The sequence below is a fragment of the Strix aluco genome, chromosome 5 (assembly GCF_031877795.1).
Source record: "Strix aluco isolate bStrAlu1 chromosome 5, bStrAlu1.hap1, whole genome shotgun sequence".
Lineage (NCBI taxonomy): Eukaryota > Metazoa > Chordata > Aves > Strigiformes > Strigidae > Strix > Strix aluco.
In genome coordinates this window covers 30,714,295-30,737,632 of record NC_133935.1, presented here as the reverse complement: position 1 = coordinate 30,737,632, position 23,338 = coordinate 30,714,295, and the positions used below count along the sequence as shown (strand labels likewise).

Here is a 23,338-nt window from a genome sequence, read left to right as displayed (position 1 = left end):
TCTTCCCCCCCCAAAACCCCACCTGGGGTGAGCTCTGGCCCCCTCCCTGGAAGTAAAATGGGTTCCCCCACCAGTGGCTAGAGACTGGCTTATCCCCGCTACCTACCAGACCCCCTTATGGGTGTCAGCCACTGAGGGAGTTTGTTCTGGGGCAAGGGGCATTAGTGAGCTGCCAGGGGTGGGCTGGATCTGGAACTTTGAGCCATGGATGGTGGCAATTCCTCAGCTGGTCCACCTTGTTTTCCTTCTCTGCAGGGCACATGCCCTGCAAAACCACGCCAGTGCTTCTCCATCCTTCTGGACGGTGGCTGAGGAAGTGGGGAGGGGGGGCTTTGAAAGCAGCCCCTTCCCCCATTTTGCCCCTTACTGAATCATGGGCCCGTGCCCTCATCCTCCGCTGCCCCCTCCCTGGCACCCTCCCTTCTGGCTGGGTCCATCACCAGCACACCTCACCCTCACCCCACTTTCTTCTGGCTTGGCCCCTCCAAATCTGTCCCCGCCAGCCTGCCCCGCTCTGCTCAGGGAAAGGCGAGGAGCCCCTGGGCAGCGGGATTACCAGGGGATTCGGGCCGCGGCAGGCAGCCACCTCCTCCCCATTGGCTGGAAAAGCCTCTTAAAAGTGGAGAAGTGCTTTCTGCCCGCTCAGCACCTGCTGGTCTCTGCCGACCTGAAACCATAAGCGGCTGCTGACCCACATCCACTCTGGGAGAACTGTGGGGCACTACTTGCACCTGCAGGAGGTAAGGGGGTCCCCTGTGTGGGGCATCCCCCCGGACTGGCCGCAGGTGGCTTTGCTGGGCAGCATTGGAGCTGGAGGAAAGCAGGCTGAGAGGAGGATTAGCTCTCTAGTGAGGACATAGTTACCCCAAAGGAAGGAGTGGGGCACAAGAGACTGCTCAACGAGTGCTGGGTTCCTGCAGGCATCACCCTGTGCCTGGCTGACAGCATGCTCACCATGGAGCAAATTGCCAGCAGGACCATCTAACCGGGCACCCTCGTCCAGAACCGGGAAGTGCCAGCCAGAGGGAGAAGGGAGTGCTGCTGACAGGTCTGCTTGGCCCTTGGAGGCTCAGCCCGTGCTTGGAAGGTCATCGCTTCGTTGCGCAGGTCAGTGGCACGGAGGGATGCTTGCATCTTGGTACTGGCTGCCAAGGGCACAGCTCGTCTCAGGCCTGCACTCGTTTAGTTCTCTAACAAATACTTTCCCAGGGTGTCACCTGTGGGCTAGGGAGGCTGGTGGCATGAATCATGGCCCTTGCATTTAATAAACAGACCCCCCGCCCAATACGTACTGTGTGGAAGCACTAGGAGCCATCTTAGTATTTACATGGACCCTCCTGGATGCAGCTTGCCTGGCACAGTGGGGCTTTGCTGGGCATCGTCCAGCACTGGCTGCTCTGTGTGCGTCCAGGGACTAGCAACCATGGCTGAACCTGCTGTGGCCTTCCGTCCAGGGACTAGCAACCATGGCTGAACCTGCTGTGGCCTTCACCCTCCCAACCTGGACATGTGACTTCTGGTGTCGGCACAGGTCTTCTCCTGGCACCCACCTGCAACTAGCTCTGCGGCAGTGCCTGCTCTGGCCCACCCGCCTCTGGTGCACGGGGAAGAGCAGATGCCCATGCTGATGAGCTTTTAGGTGCATGTGAACTTACACGTGGTATTTTTACCTGTGAATAAAGCTCCTTCACTGAGGAGGAAATAATAGCAAGCTGTACAGTGTGCAAAGGCAGGTGCAGGGTACACGGTGTGACCACCGTGTGCAGCTGTGAGCAGAAGAGCTAGCATATGTGCTGTGGTGTTACGAACAAGGCAGCTCTGAACTGCCCGGCTCAGAGCTGGGATAAATCTCCAGCAGAGCTGTGCTATAGCACACTGGCCTTGGAGGCATCTCCACAGGTGAGCTCCTTTGGTACACCTCATCTTTTTCATCCAGCATCTAGCTGTAGGCAGGTAAAAGTCCTTTCATGCCTTGCTGTACAGTTCTGTAGCACCGAGTGAGTGGCTTTTGTAGAGGTACCCACCCAGCTCCAAACTCAAACAGTACTGATGGATATTTGTCTAATATGCTCTTCAAAATCAGACACTGTTGACTCATCACTGACAGGTGATGCTACAGAAATCTCTGAAGACCATACCACAGATGGACAAATATTTTCTTGCTAGGAAGCTGGGGGAGGGGAAAGATGAATTGCAATGATTTGATTGATTCATTTCATTTGTGGTGCAGGATGAGATTGAGAAGAGCGAGGCTGGGAGAGGGGCTTGGATAAAAAGGCTCAGAGTGTGTTTGGTGGCAGTCACTCTTATTTGATGTAGCTATGTGCAGCAGGTGGTGCAGTGGTAGAGCACCCGCACTGATCAAGAAATCGTTGTGCTTTTGCAGCAGGTCACCTTTAGTGCAGCTGTGCCTAGCTTGTCAGTCAGGTGGAGCTGGGAGCGGAGCAGCCGGCAGGTAATGGCAGAAGCTGAGCAGGACTGTTCAGTCTGGCTGTGTGCCAGCGATCCAGATAACAGTAGAAAGGGTGTGAACGGAGAGGTATGGGTGTCTCGAGAGTGTATAATTGATCTTTTCTTCCTTGCAATGATTCTTTGCCTTGAAAATGTCTTTATAGCACCCTGTACTCAGTTCATGCCTCTGCCCCTTGCCACAGTCCCTGAGACCTGGGATGGTGGGGAGAGACTGGAGTAGCCTGCACCAGCCCTTGCGGTTCCGCCTGAGAGCTGTTAGGAAATGGCCATCCAGAAGAGCTGCCCCAATCCATGCTCAGAGCCAGATCCTGCTCCCTTTTTTAATAGCTGATGGGGTCCTGAAAGTTTGGGGAGCTCTGCTGCAGGGACCCGTGGTGGTTGCAGATGCCTGGGTACTGCATTGAACTACTCCCCGTTTTCAGAAGCAAGGGTTCTGAAAGGAGGGGATACTGCTGAGGGTGGCTGATGACTCTTAACCCACCCTTCCCTCTGAAGGTCAACCTTGGCTTGGGCACCTTACTAAAACCAACCGGCTAAGACCATTTTGTGCTTCTGTATGTTGATGCACTGTGGGTGCAGGTGCCATGTCCCTTGCTGAGGGGTCTAGAACTGACCTAGTTGTCTTGTCTTGCAAGTCCCTTCTCCAGCCTACCCTAAACTACAGTTTCAGACCCCTCTCGGAGCAATTCCCAGCCTCATTTCTAGCCTTGGCTCTGCATGCTGAACTTCCTGAAGCCTGAGAAAGACCAGTCACTCTCCTTTTCTGCAAGATTCAGGGGGTGTCATGGAGTAAGTAGGACAACCTCTTGCCAAGCAAGGGCCCTTTAGCTGGGCTCTGCCCCAACTTATGTCATCCATGCTTTTGCCTAAAGGATTTGCACTTGTTTAACGTGCAGAGGAACAGCAGCTATGGGAATCAGGTCAAGTCATCCCCATTGCTTGGAGGACACAAAGAAGAGGGACTTCCTTGAGAAATGCACCAGATCCAAAACTGCCAGGTGCTAGCCCTGTGTGTCCCATTCATAGGAGTGTCCTTGTCCCCTTGGCAGTCTCCAGTCAGTATGTGACTGCTGGCATTTCCCACGACTGCCGGTGCCAAGGGATGTTGGGGGATATTGATGCCATCTCGTAGTCCTTCAGCCAAGGGAGCTGGGGAGGACAGAGGACCCACGTTGGGAGTGTACTGCCAGCAGGATGGTGGTAGAGCAAACCGGACCCAACAAAGCCCCGTTCAGGCATGGAGAAAGCCCCCTGCTTTCTAATGCCTGTTTGATGCTACTTAGGAACATCTGTAATCAAAGTCCAGGGATGGTTTTGCATACAGGTGTGAAAATAACTCTGGCTGACCAAGAAACTGAGGCCAGTGGTGCTGGGAAGGGGTATGGCAGAGACCTGATGCCTACGGGAGAAATGAGAAAAACATACCCACAGCAGCCAACTGGAGCAAAATTCCTGGGCAGCTTAAGGGCCTCAAGAGCAACTCACGGGACATCCTTCTAATTCCCTCCTTCTCCCCCCTTAGGCTTTGTTCCGGCCCCTCCATGTAGATACAGAGCCCTAATCTCTCTGGCATGCAAATAACCACTGGTTTGCCACGCTCTCCCCCTTCACCCATTTCCCAGATCTGGCCCCTCGTGGCAGGGAAGGGAGGGCAAGGGAGAGGGCTGTGCACTGGGGCCTCCCAGAAGAAAGCACAGTGGGCTTAATGGATCTCCTATGCCTCACTGCTGGGGACTTCTGTAGCAAGGAAGGTCCTGCAGGGCTCCCAGCTAGAGCAGACTGGGATGGGAGAGGCTCAAAGGAAAATCTTGGGAGCCCAGAGGGGTTCACATTGCTGGCTTTCACCTTGCACCAGCCTGCAGGCAAGGCTGGATATGGAGCAAGTGGGGTGCTGCAGATCCTGATGCCCCACCACATCAGACGCAGCTCTCTAGTCTCAGCTGGAAGCTGTGACCCTGCTCGGTTGCATCTGACCCAGGGTTATGGAGCTGTGGGCTGCCCCAAGCTCAGGGAGAGCTTCCCACCTCTGCCCAGCTGTGACTTGACCTTGCACCCAGAAGCAGTCCTGCCTTGCCTCATGGGATGAAGGTGCAGAGAGATGATGTGGTCCCCCAGTGAGGTTCATGGAGCTTGGAGATGGTGGACATGGAGAGAAACCTTGTAGTAAATGTTTGCCTGCTCTGTTCTTCTCATGGTGCCTGGAGATTTCTCTCTCTTTCTCTCTCTGTTGCCCTACCTCCTCCTGGCCTGCCTTTCACCTCCCAGGCTAGGCGATGGGGAGACCTGACCCAGAGGAAGGGCAGCTCCCAGCTCCTGTGAAGCCCCCGGATGGTGGTTGGGGCTGGATCGTGCTCCTCGGCTGCTTTGTGATCACTGGCTTTTCCTATGCCTTCCCAAAAGCCGTCAGTGTCTACTTCAAGGAGCTCATGAAAGATTTCCATGTCGGCTATAGTGACACAGCCTGGATCTCCTCCATCATGCTGGCCATGCTCTACGGGACAGGTGAGGCTTGGACACACTTACCCTCCCCAATTTGTGCGTTCCTCACCCTGCTACAGGCCCAGACCATGTCCCCATGGGCTCTCCTCATGCTCACTGTCACAGTCATGAACCAACATGCAGAATACAATTGTCCCACCATTTCTCTTCTAGAAGTGTGATGCATTTCATGTCCCTGTTTCCTCTGCCGCAGGAGATCTCAGAGGTCACCTGCCTCTCAGACAGTTGAGAAGGGGTTTGCTCCCGTTGCTGAAGAGCTGCCCTTATCACACCAAGCCCCTCTCGTTCATAGGGAACAGGGGGTTGAAGGCAGGGCAAATCAGAGGTCTCCACACCACAGCCTGTCTCCCGTGGCTGGGCCCAACAGATGTGTGTCTAAGCAGCCAAGTAGTGATCTCCATCATCGGTGTTTCATCTTCCCCGAGTGCCCTGCTTGGGCTGGCTGCCCCTTCCCATTTGTCCTGTCTCCTGATCTCCTACTCTGTCTCCTCTGCTTCCTCCCAGGACCAGTATGCAGCATCATGGTGAACCAGTTTGGCTGCCGGCCCGTGATGCTTATCGGTGGGCTGCTAGCTTCCTCTGGGATGATCCTGGCATCTTTTACCACCAATATCATTGAGCTTTATCTGACAGCTGGCGTGCTGACGGGTGAGAGCCCCAGGAGTTGGGGGGAGGCACAGACTTACCTGGGGAAAAGCCAAGACCATGTTGTATCCCTTTGGCATTGCCATGTTTAGCATCAGGTCTTCCCTCTGCTATTCACACCCTGCTCACAGGAGGCATCTAGTCCTGAATGTTGCACCTCTGGGAGATGCATCTGCTGGATCTAAACATGCAGGGCCTGTGGTTGAGGGGAGAGGGACAGAAGAAACATAAGTGATGCTCAGTGATCATGGCAACTGGGGTGGCGTCAGTATATAGTGGTAAGGGAGAGAGGCAAAGTTCCTGCTTAAGGCAGATGTCCTGTCTAAACATGGCCACAGTTACCTGATTCAAATACGCTTCAGGTAGCCAGGCTGTTTTAGCCCATCCTCTCCGGGGGCAACCCACCAACACAAAGGAGCAGAGGCTTGTGGGAAACACATGAATCCTATCACAGGACTTCAGGACTAGGATAGGCTGAGGGGAGTTTTCAGCTTGTTTCAAAACATGTCTCATGTTCTTGCCCCTCCTGTCTCCCTCCTGGCTCTCACCCTCATGTAGGTCTGGGTATGGCGTTGAACTTCCAGCCCTCACTGATCATGCTGGGCACCTACTTTGACAAGCGTCGGCCTCTTGCCAATGGACTGGCTGCTGCTGGGAGCCCTGTCTTCCTTTCTTCCCTCTCTCCACTGGGGCAAGTGCTGCTGGAGAAGTTTGGCTGGCGAGGAGGATTCCTTATCATGGGGGGCCTTCTGCTTAACTGCTGCACTTGTGGGGCAGTCATGAGACCCCTGGATATGGGCATGAAGCGGAAGATGGAGAAAGCTCAGGACAAATACGAAGCCAAGGAGATGCTGCCTGTAGGAGGGAAATCAGAGGAGAGAATCAGCACCACTGATGGAACCAAGAAAGCCAAGAAAACCAAGAAGAAGCCCAAGAAAGGAAAGAAGCTTCTGGATTTTAGTATCTTTTCCAACCGCGGGTTTATTATTTACACTATTTCAAAGTTCATCCTGGTCCTAGGTCTCTTCGTGCCCCCCATATTGCTGGTCAACTACGCCAAGGACACTGGTGTACCAGACACAGAGGCTGCTTTCCTGCTCTCCATCATTGGTTTCATAGACATCTTTGCCCGCCCAGCCTGCGGCATGGTGGCAGGATTGAAGTGGGTCCGTCCTCATGTGGCATACCTGTTCAGCTTTGCTATGCTCTTCAATGGCTTGACAGACATCTGCAGTGCCAGGGCTAGCAATTACACGGGGCTGGTCATCTTCTGTGTCTTTTTTGGCATCTCTTACGGCATGGTGGGGGCACTGCAGTTTGAGGTGCTGATGGCCATTGTTGGTTCCCAGAAGTTCTCCAGCGCCATCGGGCTGGTCTTACTTATCGAGGCTTTCGCTGTGCTCATCGGTCCACCCTCTGCAGGTAGGTCTCTTGCTGCAAAACACAGGTGATTCGTTTGGCTGCCATTCCACAGTATTGCAGGTACTGGGCATGGGCATGGTACTTGAAGAAAGACCCTATTTATCGACTTCAAAATTCCTCTGGAAGCTGAGATCTGAAGTGAGAGCTCCCAGTCTCACTCCATGCACCACAACACCAAATCTGCGCAGGGGCAGAAGATGGCAAGTGGTATTTCTCTCTCTGCTTTGCTCAGAGACCTGAGTGATGGCAGGCATACGGAGCTATCCAGAGTGGCACAACTTCCGGTGTGCCTCAGTCCTGGCACTTCCCCCTGTCTCTGCCTTCACTGCAAACGTTGCATAATATGTTATTGGTAGGGTCAGCCACGTGCTGCAGGCAAACCTTTGAGGGTCTTCAGTAGGACAAGACAAGGATCTTTCAAATTCTCCTTGGTGTCCATGGTCTTTTGTTTGCTGCTGAATAATGATCTCAGCTTGTGTTGGTCCCAGCACACGCATTTTGGTGTCAATGAATTTAAAACAGTTTGTAGACCCACCTGAGTCATCTGCTGTTACTTTTTCTTAAGAGGATTAAGACACTCACAGCTTCTCAACCAGTCTAGTCTAGGCCACAGTCCCTGGTAAGGTTCATGCCCCACAAACAGCCCATAAGTAGGCTGCTGAATGGGGAGAGAGACCCTTCACCCAAGAGGCTGGTGTAGGTTCCTGTTACGTGTCTGCTCAGGTCTGAGAAAGCCAAATCATGCCAAAGGATCATTTCCAGATGAAGCATAGTTTCTTGCATGTGTCTTTTGTGAGGAAGGGTCAGGGACAGACCATGGGCAAACCCTTGGGGAGGGACCACTCCACTGCTTCCTGCTCTCCTTCAGCTGCAACATGTGGGCTAAAGCCCATCACTAAAGATCTCTGTGTGAATGATCTTTTCCCCAGTACAGACTACCAGTTATGAGCGAAATCTGCCCTCAGCGACTCCCCCCAACTCTCAGGTAAAAATTGGTGTCCAAGAGAAGACCCTCTTGATGCTTCATGTCCCAGCTTACAAGCTGTGGGGCAGTCGGCAGTCCCAGGCCACGGAGGGTCAAGAAGTAAGTGTCTCGGAGGCAGCTGCAAAGAGATCATGGGGAGAGAAGGGGATTTAACACCACCTTTCTCCAAGGAGAAGGCACACCAGTGGGTGGTGGTAGGTGACATCCCTTAGCCCTCCTGCCTCAGTTCAGCTCTGCCTTGGTACTGTGCATGTACACAACGGGATGCAGACAGTGCAGGGTCACTGAAGAATGGTTTTGAGGTGACCCAAGTTGTGGTTCCCACCTTCCCCCCAGGGGGACCTGCTGCTGCAGAACCCCCCTGGTACGGGAAACCTGAGTGTGCTGGCAAACCCCACAGCTCCACGTCGGGGGAGCAGGCTTGGCTGGAAGAAGGGGGCTGAACAAAGTGGCTTTGTTTGGTGTAATCCTCCTGAGCTGCTTCCCGCTCTGTGGGGCTGAGGGGGTTTGGCACAGGATAAGCTGCACACACACACACGTGCGCGTGCGTGCACGCAGGCTCCTCGTTCGCCATCCAGCTTGGGTGAATAGGGGCACATTCACCCGCTGAGGAATTCGCCGCATGCCTCCCATGACTGCTCTGGGAGGCACGTCAGTGTGCCCTGAGGCTGGTTTCAGGCCATGCACCATAGTGCAGCAGGGACTGGGGGTCACATGCACAGTCAGGAGCACGCGGGACCGGGATGAAGCCTCTGGCCGTCATGACCCCATCCTAGCACAGTGGGTGACATCCTGACCATAATGGGGCAGCTCTCAGGCTCCCCAGCACTGAGGACTGGGAACCCTCCCTCCATTGCCAGCTCCCGTGCATTCAGAAGATACATTGAGAACATCTCTTTGGCAGAGAAATCATCAGGTGTGGGCCAACCAAAGCAATTTCTCTGCCAAAGAGATGTTTCTTCTCCCCCTCTAAGTGTTTTCCTGACATGGTAGCTTAAGAAAGCCTCTTAAATTTTGTTTCTTTTCTGAGACTGAACAAGTCCGCAGAGGCTCATCTCACCTTGGCAACAAGATGGCCCACCACGACGCGAGACCGTAACATCAGTGTTTCATAATTATTTAATTTTGTCCAAATAAGGGAAAACACCAACCTCACACTCTTACAGTACTTTCACTGGTGGTACAGTGTGGCTCCTGCCCAGGGTGATTTTTAGATATTCAGGCTTTTTGCTCTTCCCTTGAGAAATGGGTCCTCAGCCAAACGCAGGTGCTGCCCCCCTGTGCTGGGCTGTCCATGCGGGAGTGTGTAGGCTCAGGGTAACTGTCTCACTTCTTCTCCAACCATCAGGCCGCTTGGTTGATGCTCTCAAGAACTACGAGGTGATCTTCTACCTGGCAGGCTCAGAGGTGGTGCTCTCTGCTCTCTTCCTGGCCACGGCCACCTACTGCTGCCTGAACCGAGGGGAGAAGAAGGAGCCTCCCCTGGAGAAGAACCCCTCTGCGGGTGGTGGGAGCGACACTGAGGAAGCAGAGTCCGACGTGCAGGAAGCCGAGGAGCACAGCAGCGACAACCATCAGCTGGCCCACAGCACTGACAACACCATGGTGGCGGCCAGCGAGGAGGCCAACCACGTAGCAGAGGAGCAGAGCGGGGAGGGAGCTGGGTGTCCCGAGGGGGACGGGGAGGTGTTGGCACGAGACGGCTGCAACGCTGACCAGATGGTGGAGAGGGACAGGTTTTAGCCAGGGCAGAGGAAGAGGGATGTATAAAACTGGCCTTGTTTGCGTGCACCTCAGTGTGGGAGGGTAGCTGGGATACAGGGTGGAGAAAGTTAAGACAAAAGCAGATGTAAGAAGTAAAAGAGAGAGGTATAAGAATAGCTGGTCCTTATGTACATATGTCCACATACCCACCCGGTGATACGTCTACTTGCATCCTGCACCCATGCTGATACAACACAGGCTCAGAGCAGCCCAAACACCAAAAAGAAAAAAAATAATATCTTCTTTCCTCACTTCCAAACCAGCCCTGGAGAAAGTCTTTTAAGAGGCTGCCACGGACTCTCCTTTTCCTTCTGCATTGTCACAATACAGAACACAAACAATTAGAGACTCTTTGTATTCAGATCTGATATGCTTTGGTCTGGTGTCAGTGTTTCACCCCACTTCCATGGTCAGGATAGCACCAGCTGAGCTGGCAATAGGTTTAGGAGGTGGTGTAATTCATAGCTGTCGTCTGGGCCACTTCCAGCTGCAGCCAGCATGGGGGTAGACACTGCATTTCCTGCAATACCTCCCTTGGGCACTGCCCAACTGGTGGGACATCGGCTCCAACCACCTCTGGAGCATCTTTTGTGAGCGGTAAAGCTGGGGCAGTGACACATGATGCTGCTTTTCCAAGTAGGTAAGTGCTGAGTTAGAGGCTGCTGCTGAGGTGCAAGAAGATGACATCTAAGAAAGACTAATGCCATTAGGTGAGCAGCCATGAGACGGAGCCTCACTGACAGGAATAGCAGCGAGCCGGCTTTATCTGGGCTGAAGTGAGTCCTGTTGACGTGTGAAGGGAACAACTTGGCCGCTGTGGGGGTGGAGGTTTCAGGGCAGGTAAATAACCATGTCCCAAGTGATTATCCACTCAGCAGGAATGGTACCAGATGCGTGTGTGTTTTTCTTTTAAATAGAGAACACCCCCTTACGTAAAGGAATCAAAGGTAAGGCAGAAGGACAAGCCACAGCCCCTGTGTGCCACTAACGAGGGTGGTGGAGCACGTGGTAAGGCAGGCATGACCCCCCTCACCCCCACTGCAGTGGTGGATTTCTAGCTTCAGAGAGGACAACCTTCCCTGGCATGCTTAAACCAGTCCTAATCTGCTTTAGGACTGGATCTTTTATAAACATCCCTGGCCAAAGCCCTTTCTTCCGATTTCCTGAACTGCTTCACCTCAGAGGCCCTGGGGGAACCTGTGACTATAGAGAGGGATCAAAAACTAAGCAGACAGGGAAGGCAGTTCATGGGACCATCAAGAGGGGTGTTTCATTCCAGACCAGACTGACTACAAATAAATGGGTAATGGGTGAAGCCTGCAGGACCCATAAAGCCATTGAAACCCAGAGGGGGAGCAGGGACATGAAGGAAAGGGTTTCATTCTAGATGCTCCCGAGCAAAGAGCAGTAAATGATGAGCAAAATAAAGCTGCTGAAGCATGTCAGTTTAAGAAGAGACATAAGAATTGGAAAGTGGAGTGGAGAAGATAAATGCCATAGGGTTGTGCCCTGTCCCACCACGCCTACCACCACCACTGTTAGCTCTGATTGTGAGTCAGTCACAGCAGACTTTGGACTTTTTCCTATTGAAACCCCCTTAGAAACATCCCAAACCTGACTAAGCACCATGACAAACCCCAGCTGCAAAGATCTGGGAGAATGAGCAAGAATAAGACTGAGCAGCAGCAAGGGTGATGGAGCCCTGTAGGCATTCATTCGCTGCTCCGCAAGCTTGTTCTCCCCTCCCCACAAGGTAAGATCACTGTTTCTGCTCTGCTCGACCAAGTTGTTCTGCAGCTCTTTCCCCAGCCACCCCTGTCACCCAGGCCGGGTTTTCCTTGTTCACCAATGCCCCCTCCAAGAAGCAGCTCACAACTTCCCAGAGGTCCAAGGTCCACAGCGTGAAAACAACTGCCCCTCTCAGCACCAGGCAGGTCACTGGAACAAGGTCCCCTCTGTTTCCTTGTTACCAGTCAACATTTTCCACTAAGATTCCTGCTCTTAAATCTTATCACAGAAGCCATAAAAGCCCTTAAGGAACAAGCTCTTGCTACAGACGGTCCTGTAAGATACCCAGACCTCTTCCTTCCCCTCCACCAGTCAGGCTGCAAAAAGCCTGGCTACCCTGCTTTCCACTTTGCATTGTTGGCATTCAGGCAGGCTCCACTGAAGCATTTTCTCTGTTCCTCTTAACCACTTCATATTTTAGCAACAAACAGCTCTGAAAGCGGATCAGGGGCTTAAGCATCAGCTCAAGCTTGTGATGCAACAGCTGAGCTGTGTGGAGAAGCTGGTCCTGGAGGGGTGCAAGGATGCCACCACGCAGGACTAAGGCAACAGGCAGCTTTGCAAGGCTGGCGTTCCCCTGGGAAGCCAAGATGCAGAGAAGCTGGTATTACATGGAAGACTGGCCTTGCTACAGCATTTATAAGCCTCCTCCTCTGGAAACCTGTGCTGCAGCAACCACTGCCTCTTGGCATAGAGCTTATCCACCAGCATGAGCAAGAAAATAATGGCCAGAATATGACACTCTTCCTTCCCATCATTGTATTTTAAGATTAAAACCAAAGAAAGATGAGCAAAAATCTCACTAAAGAAAATGCGTGAAGGACAGGAAGCAGAATGTCACATTTTTCTTTATTAGAGACAACAGTCAGTACATCAAAGTCCATTTAAATCTTCCAGAGCAGCTTGACCATGGATGGCTTGCTTCCAGGCACCCACAGAGATGACGAAGCTCCAAAAACAAATCAAAGAGAAAAAACAAACATCTCAATCATAAATTAATGCCCTTAAATAACCTCTCTCACTACCACTAGAATGTAATGACAGAGAAGTCAAAACCCTTGCCTCCAAGCAGCATGCCACTCCTGGCAGTTGTGCTGCCTGATAAAATAAAAAGTGCCATCTGCAGCTGGGATTAGCCCACAGGGATGGAGGGAGGAGAAAAGGAAGGAGGAAAGAAGCAGCCTCATTTACCTTGGTTTTTCTTTCCCCCCTTCCCTTGTGCTGGGGAACAGGACATTAGCTACTGCTTCTGGCTGGCCCAGAGGCAGCACGAAATGGCTGTGCAGAGAGGAGAGCAGGAGGTGCGATGCTAGTCACACTCTGCACTAAAAAAATCTCAAAGCCTCTGCCTACAGGCCACGTCTTGCTCTCTCCATAAGGCTTCCTGTCTCTCCTCTTTAGTTTAAGGATGGGATGTCTCCTTTGCAGTTCTAAGGTGGCTCCTCCTGGCAGCTGCACAAGGAAAGCATGTGCAGGACTAGCTGCACGTCCTCTAGAAGCACGTTTGGTTATTGTCCATCGCAAAGAGCTGTAACAGAGAACGATGGAAATGTGTGCAGCTTTGCTGTTACTCCCAGGAACCCGCTTGCCTCAGACAAGCACGCTCACCTCAGCATCTCAGCTGAGTAGGGGGGCTCCTTCCTGAACTAGGTCCCTCCTTCCCACAGGGAAGGGTAGAGCCACATCCTGCAGGATTCTAGCCCTGGCGTGTAGCTATGGGGCATGCACATGGCGCCAGCTGTGCCAGAGCTCAGGGATGATGTGGGGGATGGTAGCCAGGGGAAGAGACTTCTACCTCTTTGCAGTAGGGTTGAAGCAGCCCAGCATATGAGACCTTCCCCTAGCCCCTTGGTGGGGGGTGATCCAATGACATGTACCACCACTGGTTCTAGGCACCCGTTCAGACTTGCTCCTATTTCTTAAAAGCAGTGGCGCAGAGAGCTGGGAGTGGTGGCAGTGATCATCCTAAAAAATCAGTCCTGCAGTCCATGGGGACAGATGGAAGAGAGAGGAAGCTTACAACGGGCCAGAGAATGGGAAGCTTGAAGACAGCGAGCAGTGGGGTGAAGTAAACAATGCTGGTGCTAACACCTTCCCATAACACCAGGGGAGGACAGAGGGGGCTGTCCTCACCATTTGCAATTATCTCCAGATGTTTAACTGGCTTCCATGTGCCAGAGGGGAGTGGTGCGCCCCGCACGCTCAGCAGCGTCCTGTCTGCACGCAGAGTCGCATGGTGGTGTGCTAGGGGATCTTCCTCCCCACACCTCAGTACCCGAGTTGGGCAGCAGAAGTCTCGGGGGGAAAAAGAAATATCCAGGCAAACAAGCAAGGGAAAAGAGAGGAAAGTAGAGGTTGGTCCCAATCCAACCAGCCACCCCCACCCAAAGCAGAGCAGGAGTCCCAGGCTGGACATACACAGAAAGTCACGGAGGATGGATCGCCATGTAAAATACATGTTTTTATAACAGTCTGCAAAGTCTTTCCTCTGGTCATGCTGGCACACTCAGGCATCATCAATGAGCTTTTCACCATTCGCGTCTTCCTTCCCGCTACCGTCTCTCTCGCTTCCTCCTTCTTCTTCTGCCCCATCCGTGTACGTGTCCTTCTGCCCATAGTTGAGAGTAGTGCGGGCAAGGTCCACCTCAATGGGAAAGACATCCGCATCTCGGAGCACGGCATAGCAGTCGTCGTAGTACTTAGACATTGTGGAGACAAAACGCTGGAGCTGGAACACGATGTCTTGCACTGTAGTGGAGACAAGTTCGGAACAAATCAGGCAAAATCCCCCTTCACAAGCAGAGGATGAAGGCTGTGATTTGAGTCTCCCTCGCCAGAATTAGTTACAGTCTCCTCCTTTTGGCCTCTGAGGGCAGTTGTCTCGGGCACAGCCACAGAAGGGTTCTTCAGCAAAGATTTCTGAGCTGAGACAAAGGAGGAGCATGAAGGCCAAAACCATGTCTGCCTGACCCCTTCAGGTGCTGGCCACAGCAGTAGTACTCACCGTGTTTCTGGTCCAGGAGCTCTATTTTCTCTAGCACATCCTTCCTCATCTTGGCAAAGCGCGTGCGAGCCTCCTGCCGGCAACGTAGGATAAGGCGGTATTCATAGTTCCCAGTGCTGACCCGGTAGAGGGGTTCCCCCAGAGCCTGCCAAAGACATGGTGACATTTTAGACTCCCACAACAGTGCCTGTACACACAGTTTGCCTACCGAAGTGGATTCACAATGACCTTGGGTTATTACAGCCCTCTTGGGCTCACTGGAACTGCAGTCAGGAAGCACGAAACATGAGGAATGCTGAGCCACGTCAACAACTGGGAGTCAACAGGGCTGTTTTGAAGGCCAAATACATGCCAACCACGGTAAGCAAGGACAAAAGGACAGGCACCTTTCAACCCAGCATGGAGAACAGGCATGGCTTCTTATCTGAACTATTAAGACAGGCACTATGAACAAACAAGTCTGAGGGATATATTAATTTATATCAATCACACAAAAAGTTCTGCCCTCCTCTGCAAGCTTCACCCTATATGGATTGCATAACATATTATACACCTACACAGGGAACCCTGTGATATCCAGACACAACGCTGGAAACCAGCAGGGAGGGAACTATATATTGTCCCGCACAATATTTTGAGAGAAATGGGTTAGGTCTGTCAGCAAAACAGCATTCTTCTCTTGCACCTGTAAAGATAACATATATAAAAATCTGTTACTGACTATGGCTTGGTAATGCACACTGCATGTGCCAAACTCAAAGATGTTACTCTGCTGGGCAAGACTGGGATTCTTTCCTTCCCATTTAGCAGGAAAGATATAATTAAATGTTGTGTTAGGAAAGTTTTATTCCTTCCTGGCACCGGGAATTGGGCATTCCAAAAATTCAAACCCTTGTGCTGAGATTAATACCTAGGATAAAACAAGATTTTACTTTTTTGCTGGGAAACTGGAGGGGACATTTTGAGCTATCTTAAACAGAGCTGTTAAGGATTAGTTGCAAAACTCTATACCAGACAGCAAACTGTTACTGAACAATGGGGTTTCTTTTAAGTCTTCTGATTTTAAATTACCTATTTTTAGGAAAAACCCTATTGTTAAGAGATACTTTAATAAATTTTCCTCAACTACAAACTCAGCTTTCGTACACATTTTGCTAGAGAAGTTAAATGTCCATTTCTCAGAAACACTCCAGAATTAATGATAAGCTGTACACTATACACAAATGGAATCTGTGAAGATTAACACCTTAATCCTCCTTACACAAGCTAGTATTACTTAAACACTGAGACAGGCAACCACTGAGCACACAAGCTGCAGAGGAGATTTCTGGTCCCTCTAATATTCCACAGCACCAGTAATTCATGACAGTTATTGGCAGGGTTTCCTAGGTAGCATTTAAGGATCTCCAGTTTCTAATATGTTAAGAACAAGTGTGTATAGTTCTTGGGATGTATTCACTAGTTTGGGTGCACACAAGCACAGGAGTGCTTTCACATTTATAAGGCAGTGTGCACAAGGAAGCTGCAGAAAGGAGAGTATGCAGTTGTCATTGCCACAGTACTGGTACTCACAATGCAGCTGTACTCTTCATCATCCATCTCTTTGACTTTCAGGCAGTAAGACTTCGCAGAATTTAAAATAAACAAAAAAAAGAAAAAAAAAAGAAGGAAATACTAAGAATTAGAATCATCATCACCCATAGCCACAGGGCTGTACCATTTCAAGCCTTCCTTCAATGCTGCAGCTAGGGACACTGGGGAAAGCACAGTGGGATCAGAGTATATTAAACATTCCAGGTGGAAAGAAAATCTATTTAAAGATGGGGAGAGAAAAGGCACTCATTATTTATATTACAGGAGCAAATACTTTGGATAAGTATAACCTAAGTAAGAGAAAAATCCTGTGTTCATCTAGTGTTTGGGAAAACACAGTACCAGAAAAGTATGAGGAAGCAATAAATAAGAGGGGGGAAAAAAAGATGAATTGGGGGAAGGACATGTGGGAAGAGATGCTGCCATATTCACTTGCCTTAGGGCTGCAGCTCCAAATACTTCTCTCAACTAGTAAAAGGAAATAGATTCCTACAGTTAGAGAACAGATGCACTTAACAACCCTACCCTTTTTGGGTGTAGAAAACAAGGGCTGAGTGAAATGGAGGAGTTTAAAAAAGGCATGGTCTAAATGAGAGCAAATATGATTTGACAGTTGTTTCATTTGGCTAAAGAAAGACTATCCAAAACTACCTGAAAAACATGGACTGGAGAGCTATTTAGGGGAGTTCAAGAGCATAAGTTGCATAGGAACTCTTTACAAATAAATAAGGAAATTAATTCAGTCATGTACAAAATAAGTCATCTGGATTCTGGGAGATCTTTCTTACCAGTGAGAACTATTAGGTTAAAAGCAGGTATCTGAATCTGAGTAATCTGGCAATAGACAAAGTATTGGAAAAATTAATGCATTCTCACATGGATTGTGGAAGGATAGATGTGTGATCGTATAGGCTATATGTGACTTCCAGGCTATGATTCTACGAAACTTAATTTCAACCAGCACTTAAAAAAAAAAAAAGTGGCTCACCAAATATTCAAACTTGACATCCAGGTACTTTTTGATAGTCAGCCTTGTGTCAGGAATGGCTTTATTCAGATACGTATTCAAGTCAGTAAGCATCTGCAAGGGAAGCATCCTGTTGCTGAATATAAGACCAAAAAGCATGACTACAATTCATCAACTGCAACCTTCTAACCAGCCCGGGTCATGAGACTGCCTCGAGTTAACTCTTTTTTGAACTAGAGCATATTTGAAAGAAAATGTTCGATCTTGACTCAGACTTGCCATGGTTAGAGCATCCATTACTGTCACTGGCAAGTGGTTCCAGTGTTAGAAACGCATGCCTCACTTCTAGTCCGAATTCATCTTTTTTTGACTCACCTTGTTTCACTGTCAATTGGTGTGGTTCAAAAGGTCCACTACCCAACGCCGTGCGTCCAACACGGCACTGAAAGTGGTGCCCAAATCAACATTTAATCTCTCTTTGCTAAACTAAGTGGACAGGTCCCCTGGAGACTCTCACTCAAATATATTGATTGAAATCCTTAAATTGTTCCTGGAACTGCTTATCTAAACTCTTTTAAATTTAGTGATATCTTTCAATTATGGGTACCAATACCAGGGAAAGGGCTCTAGGGACTACCCTGATCAAACTACTCCCTCATCCCCAAAAGAAAAGGACAGAAATGTATTCATGTGCAGAAGTCAAAGGGACAAGATTGATATATTCACTACATTACCTCTTAGGTTCTTTATGAAGAGAGTTCCCTGAAGGAAAGCAAAGACAGTTCTTCCCACAATGAATGACCTTTAAGACCACACCTTCAAAGACAGGCTTCTGTCCTTCTAGATTCCCCTCTTCTCCAGACCCTTTACTCCTACAGTTAAATTCTTTACCGGCTTAATTGTTTTCAGAAGGTGAATCCCAAACTTCTCAATGTTGCGATGGGCATCAGCAAATTTCACAAAGGCTTCACTGGCAGCTGGTTGAGGCTCCCGTACACCAATGACAGAGAAAACATCTCCAAATGCTGGAATAAATTCAAAACAGATGAAAGAAGTTGGTCCCGGAGAAGAATCTTGCCTCCAGTGTTACAACTCCTTCCCATAACCTTGCACTTGGCTGGGGAATAATGCTACATATTCCCCGAAGACCAGAAGCTGGCAGGGCATTTCTTCAATGTCTCGTTGAAAGACAGGGCCTGTGTTAGCACCATGACCGCTAACACCAGGGCAGCCCTTCCCAGATCAGTTCTGCAACACTTAGTTTTCTTTGGGTAAGGGAACCACAAATCTAAGTACCGACTAAAACCGAAACCAGAGGTCAGAGAAATCTGCTCCCTTCACTCACACTCTTTACCTCTGTGTGTCTGGGATAGCTCAAAGAAAGCTCTGAGAAGACTCTTGGTGTGCTCTGTCAAGCCTGTGATGGAAGCCAGAAAAAGAATTTAAGTTATTTCACTGAAACACAACAGAAGCATCCCTTCCTCCCATCTGGTGTCTGATGCAAGACACAGTTTACCTTTGTATAACTCCGCAGTCCTCTCTAGCTCCTCCAATCTCTTCACCAGTCCATCTACACAGAAACAAGAATCAGAATACAGAATTACAACAGTCAAATCCAGGATATGGTTAAGAACTGATCAACTGGAAAAAATACCAGTTTCATATCTTTGGTTCAAATTTTCCTCACCTCTTAATGCCTGTCCCCTGGTCCAACATGGGAAGCTTTTAAAATAACTGCAAACTTATTTTACAGTGTGGGGTCATCACCTATTGGCATTCACTGAGAGGGTCCCCACTTAATTTGATCTATTAATTTGACCTTAGCTAACATTTAAATGGCCCCAATAACAGGATGTATCACTCAGGAAGGGCAGAGGCAATCACAACAGTGAAGCATAGCGGAAGGAAAAAATTATGAAGGAATAATGTGGAACATGCAAGGAACAATAAAAAGTAAGTAGGCACAAGAGGGTAAGTGTTCCCTTAAGAAAATGTCCTTCTGGACAATACTTACCATTGCAAAGTATGGCTCGGCTTAACCCCAGGGCATCTGCTGTCCCTGAGCTCATGTTCTCTACCAGTCGATGCTTTACCTTCTTCAATACTAAAGGCCAAAAGAGAGTTGCAAACCAGGATCAGGGACATTTTTGCGGGCATGAAAAGCACACTAGCATACTTCACCACTTCCTCAGGCATTGAATAAGCTGGCCAGTCTGAACTTCACTCACTATTGAAGTAGTGAGCAGGAAAAAAATACCATAGAACCTAGTTGTTCAGTCCAGCTATATATAGCACATCTTCTATCTTCTGTCTGTTCTGCTCTCACATCTTACATACTTCAATCAATAGAGCTCTAGCACTTATTCTGGAAGACTATTCCAATCACTTTGCTATAAGCTACCTATCATGGTATTTGGAACTAAACTTTGCTTATGCTACTTGCTGTATTACTTCAACTGAAGTTAGGAGACCAGGCTGAAAGCAAGACAAATAGGATTTAATGCTCAAAGTTATCCCTGTGCTTAATTTTATCTTTTGGATCTTAGTTAAATGCTTTTGTCAGACCCTGATGGAATGAATTTCTGTCTTTGGTGGTCATACACTGCAAATTACTACATACAGTTATGCCCTCTTCGGAATCAGATGACTCAGCTACGTTTATTTAGAGGCAAACTTGCAGGGATGCCAAGTGCCTGCAGCTCCCAAGAACTCAGCTGGAGCCACAGTGTTCAGCATCTCATATTCTCACCACACTTCTGTTTCCCCAGAAATCCACCTCACTCCTCAGAATTTTCCTGAATCCCTGTCAATTCATTAGCACCTTAATCACCATGAAATAAAATGAAAGCACAATGAATAGATTTTTTTAGGAAAGTGAGAAAGATAGACCATATAAAGGAGATAGCTGTGAGGCTTAGTTCAAAACACACCCTTTGTTTTAGAAATACAGCCTCTCCTCTCTCCTGTAAAATTTACAGTTGTAAAAAAATCAAGTGTAGATAAGCATTTCACCACTGTTCTCCAAGCTGAGAAACTGCAACCAGTGTTTTTCAGTAGACACATTTCTGCATACAGCTGAAAATCTCAATAGGTCAGCATAACTTACATGTATTAAAAATAAATAAATTGAATTATTATCTCATTGAGTTTCATCCATGCTAAACACAGCACAGAAAAACAAGCCTCTTGCAACAACAGTCAAGTCTCAATTTAACTTTCAGGACTATTTCAAGAAGTCAGGCAAAGATTTTTTTGAAACCTGTAATTCTCTTTGACAGGATCCGTTTGAAAGTGACTGAGTTAAGAGGAAGAACGGAACCAGAATTTTACTTTGGTTTTAGTTGGGACCAATCTTTCACCTCTCTGTGTCATTTTAACACTCTAGGAAAAAAGAAACCAATCTTACCAATATCCAAAGACTTGCCCTGCTTTGGGTCGGCCTGAAGCTTGTTGTAGTGTATCGTCACTTCTCCCTGTAGAAAGAGCAAATCCAAAACGGCTGTGCTGGAAGCAAATAGCAGTGGCTTCCTTTACCAATGGACAATAAACTGTCAACTACGACCCAGAAGCTCCAGTGGTCCCCTCCTACCTCTCACCTTTACCATCTGTATCATCTTGGCCACCTCCACCTTGGTCTTCCCTTTGACGGACTTTCCATTCACTCCTGTGATTTCATCACCAGCTGCTACAGTGCCGTCTAAGGCTGCTGGAGTGTTATCAAATACCTAGCAGAGAGGAGAAAGAGCACGGGTAGTCTGGAATCAAGAGGAAGAGAAAGGTGAATGCAGGGCTAAAGAACAAAAAAGGGACAATTACAGTCCTCTTATTTAACTCAGTTGTATTTTGTTCACAGTGAAGCTGCAGTTTTTCCCCTTTCCTCACTAAGAGATGGGCTGATCATCTTGTTCTCTCAGGAAGTTCTTGCCTCCAGGACACACCTTCTCAAACACAAGATTTCTTGATGTTGAGAATGTCACACCATTCCCCTGTAAATTCTAACATGCTCTCCAAGAAGAATGGTAATTTCAGAAGTTTTAATTTAATTCTTCCACGCCTATTAGGTACTAGGGTAAGGAAATCTTATTCACTAGAAAGTAAGATGATGCCTCCCACTTTGAGAAAAATGAATAGCATAGGACTCTCCACGCTTTCCATCTCTCAGGCCAACACTATTTTACAAAGATGGTTTATTCTTCCTTCCTGAGGGCCCACCTGGACAATGTAGAGACAGGGGCAGTACTGTGCTCCTCCCCCAATGCTGATCCCAATCAGGTTCTGAGAGTCCTTCTTCAGGGTCACTGTCCCAGGTACAGTGGGGATCCCCCTAGAATGGGAGGGAGAATGAATAACTGAACATGGTAGGCAGAGTTGCATGTGTATGAAACAATTCTGGTATCTGAGTTGATACAAACCGAAAACATAATGGGCACTGCACATTTGAACTCATCACATTATCTCTGCCATACAGTCTACCAGCACAGGCCAGCAGAAAGATCTTCTGGGCTACCTTTTTTGAGACTGCATGCAAGGTGGGAGAGACACCCTCCTGCATTGCTAGGTGCTGAGAAAAACTTGCACGGCATAAACAAGATGCAAGACAAGTGCTCCATGTTAAATAAATTGCTAATCTCATCAAACCTTTTACTTGTGCAGGAAAGGTCAGTGTTACCCTTGTCTCTTAATTCTCTTTCCTCCATTATAAATATTTTTTTCTCTGGCTAAGGTCACTAATTTATAGAACATTTGTCAGCACTGCTTTGCAATCAGATGCAGGGTAGTCACTGCAGAGCAATAGAAAATGTTCTCCTTTGTTCACCAGCACAACAATGCCTCATCCCCAGTCCCCAGAGAGAGCAAGAAATCAGGACTGAACAGCAAGTCTGACTCTCCAACACGCAGCATCAGGAGCAGGTAAATTTATCCACTCCCAGTAGGTCTTGGCTGCAAAGACTATTTCTATTGTTAGCAAAAACCAGGAAAAGGCAAGTGAAATACTCACAGCTTATCTTCCTCAATATCATAGTCCAAATCTGCAAACATTGTTTTAGCTAAGTGGAGCCTGTTAGTCTGAAACTGCTTATTCCAAACTCCCTGGGAAGAAAGAACATAATAAACCCCCATGAATCCGTGATCGCAATAGAAAACTTCAGAGAATCAACCTGTCACCCTTGTTGATTCCTTCTTTTTTTTTTGAATGTCACATCATTGTCTCTGTTTTTATATCAAAGATGAAAAACGTGTCAAGGGTCTCTGATTCTCTGTAGTGAATGAGACAAGCAAAAGTCCTCTAGTTTGAATGCTGGATGTTTCAAAGCCCACACATGTGCGGTATTTCCAAAGCACAGAACAAAACATGGTCCTTTCTGGAAGCTGCTTCTTCACACGTTCTACCTGCACCATGGCTGATAAAGATATTTACAGTTTTACCACCTACATACGTTAAAACTCCATTTTGTTCTTGACTTTGTAACAAGTTATGTCACTTTTTGACGTTCATCTCCTGTCTCGGGAGGCTACGCAAAGATTCTTGCAACTCGTTTTACAAAAAGCCTCATTATTTCCCCATGCATAAGCCCTTGTTTCAGCTTCTATTTAACTTCGGACAGTAATTAGCAGACACGTTTTGGTGTCGTGCGTCCTTCGGTAGCACTATACCGCGGCTGCATCCTGCTGAGGCGGTTACCGCCACATCCAACCCCACCGGCCGCCAACGGGTCACGGCTTCGCCGACCGCTCGCCACGCCGCGTCCCTGCTGGCCTCGCCCGTCGGGCACAGCCAGCCCTCCGCCGCAAGCGTGTCCGCCACCCCCTGCCCTCCCACCGGGCGGGGGCCGCGGGGCGAACGAGGGCCCGGCGTCGGAGGCTCGGTGCGGGGCCCTGGCGGAGGGTGTCTCCCGGCGGCCCGAGGCCTCAGCCCCAGCCCCGGGGGAGGGGGGACACTAGGCACTGGCCCGGCCCTTTTGAGGGGGGCGCGGGGAGGAGCTCGGCCCCTGCCCCCACAGAAACCGTCGCCGGGGCAGCCGCGGGGAACGGCCCTGAGGGGCGGAGGGGGGGGTGTCCCGTGGCTCACCGGAAGTGGCCGCCTGGCGCGCGGCCCCGCCACCACCTGCCGCCGGCGCTGACAGCCCGCAGACACGTCACCACCGGGGCCGGCCCGGAAGCACCCGGGCGCCGGACGGGGCCCCGCCCCCTCCGCTCG

The 23,338-nt window shown here is 49.4% G+C and overlaps 3 protein-coding genes across 3 annotated transcripts in view; 1 reads left to right on the top strand and 2 right to left on the bottom strand.

The window, feature by feature from the left end:
• Positions 1–23,338, bottom strand: part of MICALL1 (MICAL like 1) — a 114,906-nt gene that overhangs the window by 17,720 nt on the left and 73,848 nt on the right. The window lies entirely within an intron of this gene.
• On the top strand, positions 639–10,155 carry SLC16A8 (solute carrier family 16 member 8). The gene is made up of 5 exons (XM_074826623.1): positions 639–1,107; positions 4,738–4,974; positions 5,476–5,619; positions 6,175–7,038; positions 9,372–10,155. Exons 2-5 carry the CDS (start codon positions 4,746–4,748, stop codon positions 9,764–9,766), a joined length of 1,632 nt encoding a protein of 543 aa, XP_074682724.1. The 5' UTR covers positions 639–1,107; positions 4,738–4,745; the 3' UTR covers positions 9,767–10,155.
• On the bottom strand, positions 12,406–23,285 carry PICK1 (protein interacting with PRKCA 1). Its single transcript, XM_074826624.1, has 13 exons — positions 23,210–23,285; positions 22,139–22,230; positions 21,352–21,463; positions 20,736–20,864; positions 20,546–20,612; positions 19,154–19,243; positions 18,656–18,709; positions 18,494–18,556; positions 18,031–18,164; positions 17,161–17,253; positions 16,152–16,202; positions 14,580–14,724; positions 12,406–14,323 (listed from the first exon to the last, which is right to left on the bottom strand). The coding sequence occupies exons 2-13, from the start codon at positions 22,177–22,179 to the stop codon at positions 14,082–14,084; spliced, it is 1,221 nt and encodes a 406-aa protein (XP_074682725.1). The 5' UTR covers positions 22,180–22,230; positions 23,210–23,285; the 3' UTR covers positions 12,406–14,081.